This window comes from Strigops habroptila, chromosome 4 (genome assembly GCF_004027225.2).
Source record: "Strigops habroptila isolate Jane chromosome 4, bStrHab1.2.pri, whole genome shotgun sequence".
Lineage (NCBI taxonomy): Eukaryota > Metazoa > Chordata > Aves > Psittaciformes > Psittacidae > Strigops > Strigops habroptila.
The window spans coordinates 36,096,557-36,109,835 of NC_046358.1; the positions used below are offsets into that span (position 1 = coordinate 36,096,557).

Below are 13,279 nucleotides of genomic sequence, written 5' to 3' on the forward strand. Positions count from 1 at the left end.
CCCGCTCCGCGCATGCGCTCTGCGCTCCCGCGTCCGCGCCGTCTCTCGCTGTTGCCCTCGTACAGGACCCGCGTGCGGAGGCCCGGCAACCCGCGGCGGTTGGTCTCGCGCAGCGGCCGTTGAGTGGGGGCCCCGCCCTCAGGCCGGCGGGAACTGAGGGGGTGAGAGCGGGGCGGGAGCGGGACGCGGGGGCAGGGCGGGCGCGGCCGCTGCTCCTGCGCGCCGTGGGGACAGCGAGTGGCAGCGAGCCGGGGCGCGGGGCGTCGCTGCCCTCCTCGGGGCCGGGGGGTGCCTGGGTGCCTGTCACAGGCAGAGCACTACGTCCGCGGAGAGGGCCAGCAGTGCCTGCAGGGCTGCGGGGCGAGCTCTGCGTGAGCGGTGCGAGGAAGAGCGGCATGCCTCCTCGAATACCGCTAGGAAACCAGTAGGCATTAAACACTGGAAAATAGCAGGTTCTATTTCTCATGAACAGCTTACTCAGTGTCCCACACCCCTTCCCAAGCCCATTTTGTTCCTTTCTTAGATAAATTGCAGCAGGTGCTCGTTGGCCAGGATGAGCCATTGTGGACATTGAGGTACCAATGAAGTAGCTTTCTGCATGGTTCTTGGTGATTCTTACTCTAAATTTTTTGATGCAAATGGAAGTGGAAGCCTTTTGCTTGCAGGTTCTTTGAGTTTCGCCTCGTCATGGTTGGAGTTTGGTTTGGGTGTGCTAAGTTTGAGAATCAAGTATGTTGATAGTAAGGGGCACAGACATGGCATTCTGGCCATCGAGCCTGAAGGTACCAACAGTATGTGGTCAAAGCCTGAACAGGAACATAGTCACCAAAAAAGCCTCAAAATACCAGGGAAACTGAGAAAAGTATATTTACGAGGGTAATGCAATAAAGTTTTTTCAGGCCTTTAATTCTTTTGTTTTGTTTTCTCGCCACACAGGTTGTTGTTCTAAGGAAGATGGAGGAGTGAACTCCCTGCAGTTTCTTGAGTTTCTCATGTGTCTGATTTTGACATGATCAAGCGTTTGGTGGAAGATGTGCGAGCCAGGCTTCGCTCTGGAATGACGATCAACTCACTGGGGCAGTGTGTTGAGGAGCTTGTCCTCAATAGCATTGATGCCAAAGCAACATGTGTAGCTATAAGGGTGGATTTGGAAGCTTTTAAGGTCCAGGTGGTCGACAACGGCTCTGGGATGGGGAGAGAGGACTTAAATGCAATGGGAAAGCGGTACTTCACCAGCAAATGCAAATCTGTGGGAGACTTGGAGAAGCTGACATTCTACGGCTTTAGAGGGGAGGCTGTGGCAAGCATAGCCAATGTGGCCAGCGTGGTGGAAGTTTCATCTAAGACCAGCAGGACAGCAAAAACATTTGTGAAACTCTTTCACAATGGGCAAGCACTGGAAGCCTGTGAAGCTGAATTGAGCAGACCAAGTGGTGGAACTACAGTCACTGTGTGTAATCTGTTCCATCAGTTACCGGTGAGGAGGAAGTGTATGGATCTTGTGTTGGAGTTTGAGAGAGTGAGGCAGAAAGTAGAGGCTGTTTCGCTGATGCATCCCTCTGTTTCACTGTCTTTAAGGAACGATGTTTCTTGTTCTATGGTGCTTCAGCTCCCTAAGACAAGAGATGTTTACTCACGGTTTTGTCAAATTTATGGACTGGGCAGATCCCAGAAGTTACGAGAAATAAATCATAAGTCTGGGGGATTTGAGATAAATGGTTATATCAGCACTGAAGGGCATTACAACAAGAATATGCAGTTCTTATATGTGAACAGAAGGCTTGTTTTAAAGACAAGACTCCATAAACTAATTGATTTTTTATTAAGAAAAGAAAGTGTTATTTGCAAGGCAAAAAGTGCCCCTGTAAGCAGACAGGCTAGTTCAAGTCCTGGTCACCACCGTTGTGGCCCAGAGTTGTATGGGATCTTTGTTCTCAATGTGACCTGTGCATACGGTGACTATGATGTGTGTCTGGAACCTGCAAAGACTCTAATTGAGTTTCAAAACTGGGATGTTGTTCTAACTTGCATAGAGGAAGGAGTGAAAATATTTTTGAAACGAGAACATTTATTTATTGAACCATGTAGTGAGGACATCAGAGAATTTAATGAAGATAATGACTTTAGTTTGTGTAACGCTCCAGTTCTGAAGCCCTCACTCCCTGATGAAAAGAGCATCCAAGACAGTTTTAGGAAAGCATGCGATGAAATTGTGGATTCCTATGAAATGTGTAACTTGCAATCAAAAGATGTTAAAAGGAAATCTGTTACTGGACAAAAATCTTCAAGTCTTACAGAGTCAAGTAAAAATCTACAGGAAACTGAAATCGCCCCACATCAGAAGATTGATGAACCATCTGATCCATGCAGAAACAATAAAGCAGAGATTCCACTGCCGAGCGAAGATGACACAGCTTCTGATTTCCTTATATCAAATATCTTGGAGCAGGAGCCAAAAGACACTAACAGTTCCCAGAAAGTGCCTGATGCTCATCTGAAACCTTCAGGAAATCTTCATTCCTCTTTCAGTGGAGGAGCCAGGTCAGAAATAAGAAAAACAGGCAGTCGTGGTGGCCTGCAGCATTGTGCAGAGAATTACATAAAAGACATGGGAAGCCAGCAAGGCAAAGTAGTGCGGAAAAGCAATGAAGTCTGTATCTTAAATAATGATGTTACTCAATTGCTGTCTGAGAGAGAAGACTCTAGTGAAACAGCAGTGGGATCTGAAATTGTCTCTGGAAATTCATTGATGAGGCTGTGCAATGCAAGAAGAGAAGACAGGGAAACAGCTGACCTGACAGATGATGCTGGAAGACGGGTTGTTAGTTCAGTACCATTAAAATTGTGTGCTACAGGCCTCATTACATGTGTTACACAAGAAGAGCCCCCACATGAATGTGAACAAACAGAAATAAATCTTGCATTAAACATGCAACGTAGACCTGGCCCTGTCAGTGCCAAGGATGTGTTTGGCCACAAAGGGAATTTTCAGTCTTTAAATTCTAAGGATGTTTCCAGTAATACAAATAAAGAATATACACCTCCTTACACCAGAGACGTATGCATGGCTGATGGTAGTGAGTGGTTACAGAACAGCACTTTGTCAAATGAGGCGAGTAAGGAAGCAGCTGTGCCTATTGCCACCAGTAAAATGTATTATGAGACATCAAACGTTTCAGAATTGCCGCTGGCAACTTCTTCAGGTATTCCTCACAATAAAGTTATAAAACACAATAGAAGACAAATAGCTGTGCCAAGATCTCAGCCCTCTGTGAAGCTGAGCTTGTCCACACAGCTGGGTTCGTTGGAAAAGTTCAGGAGATATTATGGGAGGGCCAAGTGTACGCTACCAACACCATTGTCAGAGCAGAGTGAATTTGATCTCCCAGTTTTTAATTCACAAGCTAATTGTGACTTTTCAAGGAATGATTATGGCAATCATGGTGACTTGAGCACTTGTAAAACTCCGCCTGTGGAAGACACAGATTCTGATACTAGTAGCGAAGTTGTATCTTTAGGAGAGACCTTATTCTGCAGTGGAGCAACTTCAGAGGACAGACGAGCCCTTTGTCAGAGTCCTTTGACATTGTCTGATTACTCTCAGGTTAGTAACAACCATGCAAGTTGTAAAAGATCTCCAGGATCATTGTCGTCCAAACTGTCCAGAATGAAAAGTGACCACAAAGAAGTAGAACAACTTAGTGAACAATTCCCAACAGATTCAAGTAGAAAATATGACCACTCTTTTGTTCCTGGACCTTCAAATAATGATTTTTTGTATAATGCTTGTCAAACATATAAATCCCCAGTGGAAAAAACAAGGGACTGTAATTACAGTGTTTGTAAGGGGGATGCATGCTGGCAATCGGACAGTACGAGTCTGGAGTCCATGAAAAGTACTGTCAGCGCATCACCGCTCAGCAGCACAGAAGAGGAGTACACAGTCTCTTCAAGCAGTGTTTTATCATTACCTGCTAAAAAGGATTGTACTGATGTCATCTGTAAAGATCAAAGTAGGTTAGATGAGCCCTCAGAACAAAATCTGAAAGATACTGAGGCTCCCCACACAACCTTCCTAAGTAACTTGGAGTTCTCTGCAGACAACACAAGCACAGGCGATCCCAGGAATGATGCGTGTTGTTCTGACTGGCTGCAAGATTTTGATGTTTCATCGGGTAAGACGATATATATCAATAAAGCAACTGGACTGAGCACCTACAGTACTCCTCCTGTGGAAGGATTTCAAGCTGCCTGCATTCAAGATATAACAACAATGGCTGTGAATGTTGTTTCAGAGAGCGGTAAGAGGGGTGGTGGTGGTTGTGCAAACGGGCTGAGGAAAACTGTGTTCTGTTAGGTGCATAAAATATCTTGCTGGCTATAAACCTGACAGTTTATAGCCGCTGCCTTACATGTAACAGCTGTATGGAAAACAGGAAAGTGTTGGGAACTATGGAGACAGTAGAACATTAATCTTCAAGATATTAAAAGATATTTTTTCATAAAACAGTAAAAAGAAACGTCAGCAACTTGTCAATTAGCAGACAGCTGCCAAGTTTTCACCAGGCATAATGACATTTAGGATCATCACAGTTACATATAATTGTTGTTATATAGAAAGTGAGAAACATACCTCAAAGTAAGCCTAGTGGAAAAATATTGTGGTTTTAACCATTTTGTCCGAACTAAGGACTATGTTATTTTTCTAAGGATTTGTTGTTACTGAGAGCCCCATGTTAAAATGATCTTTTCTCAACCAGCATGCCAAAGTTAAAACAACCCTTGAAAATGAAAAAAATCTAACTCTTCATTGAGAATGTGTAGGCTCCTTTCTGCAGATTTTGGAAGTCTGTTCCTTCATACTTGGCTTCGTAGGAGCTGTTGTACAGCATTGTTGGTTCGATGGTGGAGCTTTGAGGGGTGAGAGGATGCTACATTGTATTGTTTTTTCAGGGGTGTGGTGTCCATGAGCCCTCATTGATCTATCTGTCAGGTTTGGATTTTTGTGCCCTTCTGGTCTGGCTCGGCAGAATAGTGTCTTTGATAATTTTTCCTTCCATGTATATGCATCTTTGTTCTAAGTTGTTCGTTATTCTGTCTATAGTGAGCGAAGATGCAGCCATTCCACATGTAGACTGTATTTCCTACTGCATAATTTGTTTTGAAAAAGTAGTTTGGACTGCTTTCTAGGTGATTCTCCTGTGACATATTTGCCTAATCAGTCATGATAGGTGTTGACTGTGTTTTGTTCCATTTTTGTCTGTTACTTCCTGGTGCAGTAGGTGTTTCAGTTGTTAAGCTATTCCCTTTTAATTATAAGAATTTATGCCAATAGTTCTTAATATTTATTGTGTTCCATTGAAGTAGATTTGTTACAAGGTGAAGACCATCTCTGTTGTTGTTAGGTAAAACTACTTGCAAGTGCACATATACACTCCTTGACTAACACTTTTAATTTCTGTGGTTTACTAATTTCAGTTCCCCACAGCGCTGTTTAGCAGCCAGCCAAAACACTGAGATGTGGAGCTTGACCTTCTGTGCAAAATGGTTTGGATAGTGCATTCATTTTTATGAAGAGAATACCTCACATAGCCTTACAGTTTCAGATGATATGTAGTCTGTAGTCTTTGAAGATGTGTATTGTGTTGCATGTCCAATGGCAATGTTCTTTCTTAGCCTTATCATTGGTGTTACTCTCCATTGTATCAATGGTGCCACTCTTAACTCCACCAATGGTGTTATTCTTTGGTGAGATATCTACTGCAGCTTTTTTTCTTCTCTTAGGTTGAAGGTTGGACCTCCCAAGCCTTCACACAAGGTGTTTGAACTGTGGCTAGACCCTATAGTACTTAGATTTTCAAAGTTCAATGAACATGTTCTTTCACATGTTTTCAAGCAAACTATATTCATTCTTTTTAGCTATGGGAATAAACATAACTGTGTCCTCACACAGCATTCATGTCTCCTGAAGTTGAGCGCTGTTTTGTACTGCTGTTAAGACCCAGGAGAGGGATAATTTCTTCACTTGCTATTGTATGCTTTCATTTTGATTTTTAAAGTAGTATCAGTAACCCCATGGTATTGACTTAGAATTTCACAGCTCCATGATTTATTAATAACAGCATCTCATACACAAGTTTAGGGAAATTACATTGGTTCGTGACAGGTGGAAGGAGATATGAATAATCCATATCCTCTTTTCCACGTCGGCAATGGCCATCTGCCATCTTTTCCAGTCACAAGCCATGTACTCAACAGAAATGCTAGATTTTGAAGGTTAGACTCAGGCACCTTTGTACCGGTTAAAATGATTGCTACAGGAAAATTTATCAAGCTTCATTTCACCATCAGATGCCTTTTTGAATAATCTCATGCCATGCTTTTGTAGTAGGTTAACATCCCAGTTCAACTTGGTCTTCATTGTTATGCCAGTTTTGTTTGCATTTGTTTTGTTACATTATTGACTGATGTGTCATTACAGTAGTATGTTTTAATGATCTAATTGAGGCATGTGAAAATGGATACTCAAATATAGTAATTGTATGTGGTTTGCATGTATAAAGTAGATACATTATTATCCTCAGCACTTTTTCTGATGTTACGTGTCAGAAAAATCGTATTAATAACATCTCTGCCAGCTTCAAGTTCTCAGTGGCCTTTGGGCAAGAGAATCCTAGCTTTATGAACAATGTATATTCTGAACAGGGATTTTCCCTGCAACAAGAAGCAGGGAGATGACTCTTTATTACATGTATAAAATACTGGACTTCTATTCATATGGACAATAGATGCTTCTGTGGACTTCTGAGAGAATACTTTTCCATGACAATATAGAAGTTCTGTCAAAGTCTGAATTTAGCAGCATTCTTCAATTTGCCGCAGTTTACCAGGATCCATGTCAGGCCGTCTTGTCCTCTGTTCTGCAGTCTGTGACAGTGCAACGCTGAGTTACTGGCCCGTGCAGGGCTGCTAGTTTGGGTTCTTGAAAGGATTCTCGCTCCCCAGGGTAGACCATCATTGGTCCTTACTGGAATAGAGCCGACAGTCAAAAGTCTATGGACTGGCCTAGGATCTCATAGAGCCTTTTTACACTGAGCTTATCAGCACACAGCTGGTTTTCTTTGGTGTTATCACTCTGCCACTTTTCCTGAGTACACACCCTTAATTTTTCAGTAGAAAGGAACTTTATTGGTTCATTATTATTTCACAAAGAATAGAAGTCTGAATTGTACCAAAGGAAGGGTGAAATGTTTACCACTGTGCTGGAAATCTGAGCCACTTTGCTTAATAATCTTGATAACAGCGCAGGTTTGTAATATCATTAAATCATTTCTGGGTGGGTAGGAACATGTTGTTAGGCTAACTCTGGTATCTCGTGTGGTCTCACTGGCTTGTCGTTTTCAGTTTTACAAGTTCCTGATAACTGTATTAAGTATTAATAGGAGTGGTGATAGACTGACAGTTTTACCACTCCTTAATAGAGGGAATTCGAGAGTATTTGGATATCTGACAGACTCCTATAGGCCTCCTCTTTTTCTTTGGGGATAACACTTCTGATTGCACTAATTCTGGAAATAATTGTTACATGTTTAAAGCAGCAGCAATTTTAAAGGACAGTCCTGCAGAAGGCACAGTAACATTTTAAAATACATTTCCTGATGCAGGTGTGTCTGATAATCTCAACTTTTTACATATGTGCTCTTATTCCTCAAGGTTAGATTCCAAAATCAGTGGGATACTCTAATTTGTAGAGAGCTGAGCACATGCTCATTTATGAGAATATAACAATTGTATGGCTTTTTGTAATTTTGAATGCTGTTGAATCTGCAGCAGTAAATTTATATTGTGTTTAGGCATTCAGTTCAGGTGCCATCCGTTTAGAAGTGAGATTGTGCTACCCTTCCTTCCCAGACCTCGAAAAGAGAAGACTCTAGCAAGCCAGGATTTGAGAGGTAGGGCCAGCTTTCCAGGACATGGTGTTCTGTGGTAAAAACAAATCAAAGAATTCTCCCAGATGTCCCAACAGGAACCCAGAATTACTCAAGGTCTGTTAACAATGGGACCGTGTGAGTCATCTCAAATCTAGAACTGGGAAAAAAAATCTTTTAGGGTTGAAAGCAGGTTAGGGGATACTTATTTACAGGATGAAATACCCAGTTCTTTGTTGAATTATGTCAGCAGTTTGAAGAATAATTACCTACTCCCTTCTTTGTACTCGTTCCAACCTTGGAATGTGAAAAATAGCTTCAATCCTCACCTTTTTTTTTTTTTTTTTTTTTTTGTGGTGGAAAGGGTGAAATCATCTTTTTGGTATGTGGCTTTGTCCAGAGGGAGTGGGTAGCTAAACAGGTCTTTCTTTCCCTTCCCTGCACCCCGCCATCCGTTTCCAGGGCCTGTTGAATTGTGCTGCAGCATGTTTAGGAGTCAGAAAGCTGCAGTGTCTTTCCTAGTTAAGACAGACTTCCATTATTTATTTGTACATTCAATCCTTTTTATGAAGAAGAAAAAAAACCCCAGCAACATGTGTGAGGTAAAGGTACCCGATGCATCTTTGCACCTTCTGTTGATGGATAGTCTCTGTATTATCTGTGTTGCTCTTTCCTAGATGCTGAAGGGGAGTCTCTCCAGTCGTTGCTTTCAGAATGGGATAATCCTGTTTTTGTTCCCTGCCCAGAAGTAAGTGTTACCTCACATCTCATGCTAAAATAGGAATTGTTTTAGCCTTCTTTTATTTTCTGACATGGGGATCAAAATTGCAGATATTGTAATTGTTGCATATAAGTCATTCGGTGATATATTAGACTATAGATCTGCTAGTTATGTGTTTTTATAGACTATTTGTACGTAAGTCATTGTTCTGATTTATTCAGAGTCAGAGAAGCAGATATAAGGCTAATCTTTTGCCTTTTGTCATTTCAAAAGCAAAACATTATTGTAAGCTTTCACTTTCTGGAGATAATAATCTTAAAATTAAAAGTTTTTGAATGGCAAAATTGCAGTGTAGTGTCTGTCCTCTTTGTGGACAGAATTGAAATAACCCAGCTTTCTTATCTGGGATGCAATGAGTCTTGCATTTTACTATAGTTGTTTTTATAGCCTGGCAGGATCATAGCATGTGAGAGGGTAACAATGTTGGAGCTTTTATAAAAACTTCCTTTGTTGTCATGAGGCAGCATTATCTTCAATCATCATGTTGTGTGTGTGTAAACATACATATGTAACCATGTCCACCTGCAAACAATAGGGACGGAGCAGCAAACCACCTGCTGGTGAGTTTCTGAAAAGGAGCAGTTCTGTTAGGTTGTTGCTGTGACGCGTACTCTGACTCATTTCAGGGTAATACATATATGCAATCCATTGAGACCTCACGTAGGCTGAGAATTAGCTTCAGCTTTTCTGATAGGTACTTGAAAACAGCTGAATGCATGGAAGTTAGCAGGTAATATCCAGGTGGGAAGTTATATGGGGATGGAAACAGAGGGATTGCTGGATGCTATCTTTAACTAGTGCTGTTCTTCTGTAGGAAGCTTGGTTTGTCAAAATACAGAGTTATTTCTAGTTTTTCTTAAAGCTGGTTTGTTTGGGGTATTTCGTATTTGTCTGGGGGTTTTACCAAATCCTTTATAGCTTGCTTGATCCGTAGTTCTGTTTTTACAGATAGCCATTGATGTGACCAGCAGTCAGGCTGACAATCTGGCTGTGAAAATTCACAACATCTTATATCCTTATCGTTTCACCAAAGACATGGTTCATTCGATGCAGGTACAATATGATCTATTACTATTTTTCACATGCAAATTCCCACTCAGGAGATGGGATTTGCTAATGTTTCTGACTGGTGGGAAAGAGGTATCCAGGGAAGAGTTCATATCCCTAATTTTCACAAGCACAAACAGCAATTTTGGTTGCTGTGTGATAACAGCAGACACATATGTCATGCCAGATCTTAGTGTATCATCGTATGGTTGATCACTTGCTATCTGCAAGTGCCTCTAAAATTCCTTTACTGTACGGTTAAACCAATCAAGAGGCAACCCTGTTACTGCTGCTTAGAAACATTGTTTATTTCAGTGGGCAGGTTTTTTATATTTAATGTAGGCATTTGCGTAGTTTGTATCCCTCTGAAATCTGTCTTCCATATCCTTTATTGACCTTAAAAATTTAATTCTTCAGCAGAGTGATTTCAAAAGCAAATCCCAGATTTCATGGAAAGACTTGAAATTCTACTTTAAGATTCATGTCTGCCCTGAAAAGCGATTCTTAAAAGTGGCATCAGACTATCAAGTTTAACTGTTTTAAGTGCTTCTTTATAAAGTGTTTTAAATGTTAGCTTAAAAGCTGATGTAAATGTATAGCTTCAACTTACATTCTTTGATGGTTTGCCCAGAAAGAAATGCTGAAGTGGATTCTCTCCCTGTCTTGCATCCCAGTGACAAAAGGCCTGCAGGCCCAGTCACCATTATCCTCTTGCAGTCAGGCTGCTGACCTTGAGATTGCAGGTTCTGATATGTGGGGCATGGTAATGTTGATCTCCAAGGTGGACAAGGATCCAAATGATTCCCTTACTTATGTTGTGCGTGCAAGAATAACAGGAATAAATAACATTATTACAGTAAGCAGGTTATGTTTCACAAAGATAGGAGAGGAAAGCTAGAAAATGAAAGGTACCATTTTTCTATGCACTCATAATAAGAACTGGTTTTTAAAACTTACTGAGTGGTTCTGTGATTAACTTTACCTTGTGTAATGTTTTTCTTTGTATGTTTTTAAGAAGGTAAAGCTAGAAGAAATTACCACTTCCCATCTCTGAAGAAGCTAAATACTGCCTCCAATACCCTATAGCAATTTTGAGAATCTCTCAAAAGACCAAAAGCAAAAAATGTTGCATCATGCCACAGGAAAAGAATAAAAAGAATCATTAACGTCTTCCATCCTTGCAAAGAAATAGGATCATTTTTACCTAGGAGGTGAACAATGCACATGTTGTGAGACAGAGACTTCAGAGTGAGCTCTAACTATGTGACTTGAGGAGAAATTCCTCCCACATCTATTGATGTAAATCTAGCAATAAGATACTAAATGCATTGTGCATCCCTGGTTAGTATTCCCTGTAGCTCTGGTTTATTTCTGATGCTTGAGAGGAAGGAGGAATCAAGTCACAGGGGCAAATTCTACATCAGAAAATGAGGGGGGGTTAAAAAATGCTTCCTGGCTCTTACAGATGATCAACACAAGTCCTAAAACACATAGCAGGTTAAAAAAGTTGTTTACATTCTCTTTTGGTGATACCAGCAAATCAGATATTCGGAGTTGTTGTGCACGGCTTTAACTCACAACTCAAGGAGGCTTCTATATGACTATTTAATCTATTCTGTAAATTTCCAGCTCCATCATTGAATAATTAGAGCTCTTTCCCTTATGATTCTCTTTGAAAAAAAAGATCCAGAATTATTTTATTGGATATTTTGAAGCTTTCTCTTAGTTCCAGACTAAACTGTTTCATGACCAGTTTATGGTCATATGGCTGTCTGCCAGTCTTGTCTTTTAGCTTAAATAATCACTGCCTTTTCCATATTTACCCCCCACTGTATTTATAAAGAATAAGTACATACCTTCTCAGTCTCAATTTTGCTAGGCAAAATTCTTTAAGCCTTTGTGATTAGAAAAGCTGTGGTTTCCACTCCCCTAATCATCCTATTAGCTCTTTGTTGCACTTCATCCATTTTGATTGTCGTCTTCTTTTGTTTACCTTCATGTAAAGAATAAGTTTACCACTGGGTAATGATTTTTCTGAGTATCTTACAGGTTCTTCAGCAAGTGGACAATAAATTTATCGCTTGTTTAATCAACACTAGGAATGAAATGGATAAAAAGGCAGGTGAGAGTGGTTGTTAACATGAAGTCGAGGTTGCTGTCAAGCGCAGTTAGACTGCAGAGAGAACACTGTCCTTGTTTCTATTCTCTTCTTGCCTTGGGGTGATATTGTGAGTAGAGGAAAATGTTGGTCTTCATTTGAAATTTCCTGGATCTTCTTTATCTTTATTTTGGACATTGTTGAATGTTCCTAATGCCTTCAGATTAGTGTAATAAAAATAGATTGTACTCAAATTACGGATATCTTTCAGACTGTTCACAGTATCTGGACATATTCATTGTTGAAGCTTACTGAAGCTGTACAAAAAAGGCATTCAAAACCAGTAGGTTTTGTAACATTTTTAAAGATTGTATTAAACAGAACAGTTTGTGGGTGACCTCAGGTCTCATCCTGAATTTAGATGAGCATGTCAATAGATGAGTTCCTGACTCAATCTAATTACCTTAATTTAAATGCCAGTTTGGATTACTAAATTTCTGTTCTGTAGTGAGTGACTTTATGTTCTGCCAACACAGCTTCCTCCTCACTTTATTTCTGGAAAACTGGCTGATAGTTATCTTCTAAATGTGGCCTCTAGGGAGCAGTTATTCTTCCTGACCTGTGCAGTTGTCTGGTACAGAGTTGTCTATTTCTCATCTGTTGTGGTACATTTTTAGATGGAAACCTCTTGATTTTGGTGGACCAACATGCAGCTCATGAACGGATCCGCTTGGAGCAGCTTATTGCAGGTGAGGATTCAGATCGTCTTAGGAAAAAAGATAATCAGTGCACAGAAAAGTACAAACGAGCCGTCTGGAATGTATGGAACCAATAGGATATTCATTTGTCATCTTTATCATGATCCCTAGGAGCATGCAGACATTCAGTATCTGTAGCAGCCATAGTATTGGCAGCTGAGAATTGTTACGGTGTTTGCAGAATTAGAAGATACCCTTCTTACCCACAGAACTGTCAAACTAAAATAGTCCTGACGTAATGAAAGAGCAGGAAGACTGATAGGAAAAACAATGAAGAGGAAATAGAGCAACATCAATAAGATTATGTGGTTATGCTGTGAAGAATAAGACATGGGATGTAGAGCAAAGAGCATAGTTCATTTGGTTCCTTTTTAGCTGAATACTGTGCTCAAAGCCTAAAATTTCCACAGTCTGAAATTGTTTGCAAAGGGATAATAGTCTTCTCTGTGAGCTCATTAGCCATTGGTTTCAGTGTTAAAAAGCACAATAGTCATCCATTAAGTACTTAAAAATCATTGACCTTCTCTTTCATCAACAAATACTGCACAGTTCCTGCAGAGAGGGTTCCCAGAACTCTGCTCCTTTTGGTCAGGTACTGAAAAAAGGTTAGAGAGTGAAGGGAGAAATGCTTAATGAATAGCATTTTAATGCCATTTATATCAGACTT

General features: G+C 40.6%; 1 protein-coding gene across 8 annotated transcripts in view; it reads left to right on the forward strand.

The window, feature by feature from the left end:
- Positions 1–13,279, forward strand: part of MLH3 (mutL homolog 3) — a 21,160-nt gene continuing 7,881 nt past the window's right edge. For 2 of the 8 annotated variants that reach the window (XR_003990784.1, XM_030481205.1), the window contains exons 1-7: positions 1–161; positions 937–4,301; positions 7,854–7,952; positions 8,606–8,676; positions 9,658–9,762; positions 11,806–11,878; positions 12,532–12,603. Coding sequence is in view for 3 of the 8 variants with exons in the window: in XM_030481205.1 (XP_030337065.1) it covers positions 1,010–4,301; positions 7,854–7,952; positions 8,606–8,676; positions 9,658–9,762; positions 11,806–11,878; positions 12,532–12,603 (3,712 nt within the window). In the remaining 5 variants the exon portion in view is untranslated. Of the gene's footprint in view, positions 162–936; positions 4,302–7,853; positions 7,953–8,605; positions 8,677–9,657; positions 12,604–13,279 lie in introns of all 8 variants that reach the window. The other 6 variants (XR_003990787.1, XR_003990786.2, XM_030481206.1 and 3 more) reach the window with 5 other exon arrangements.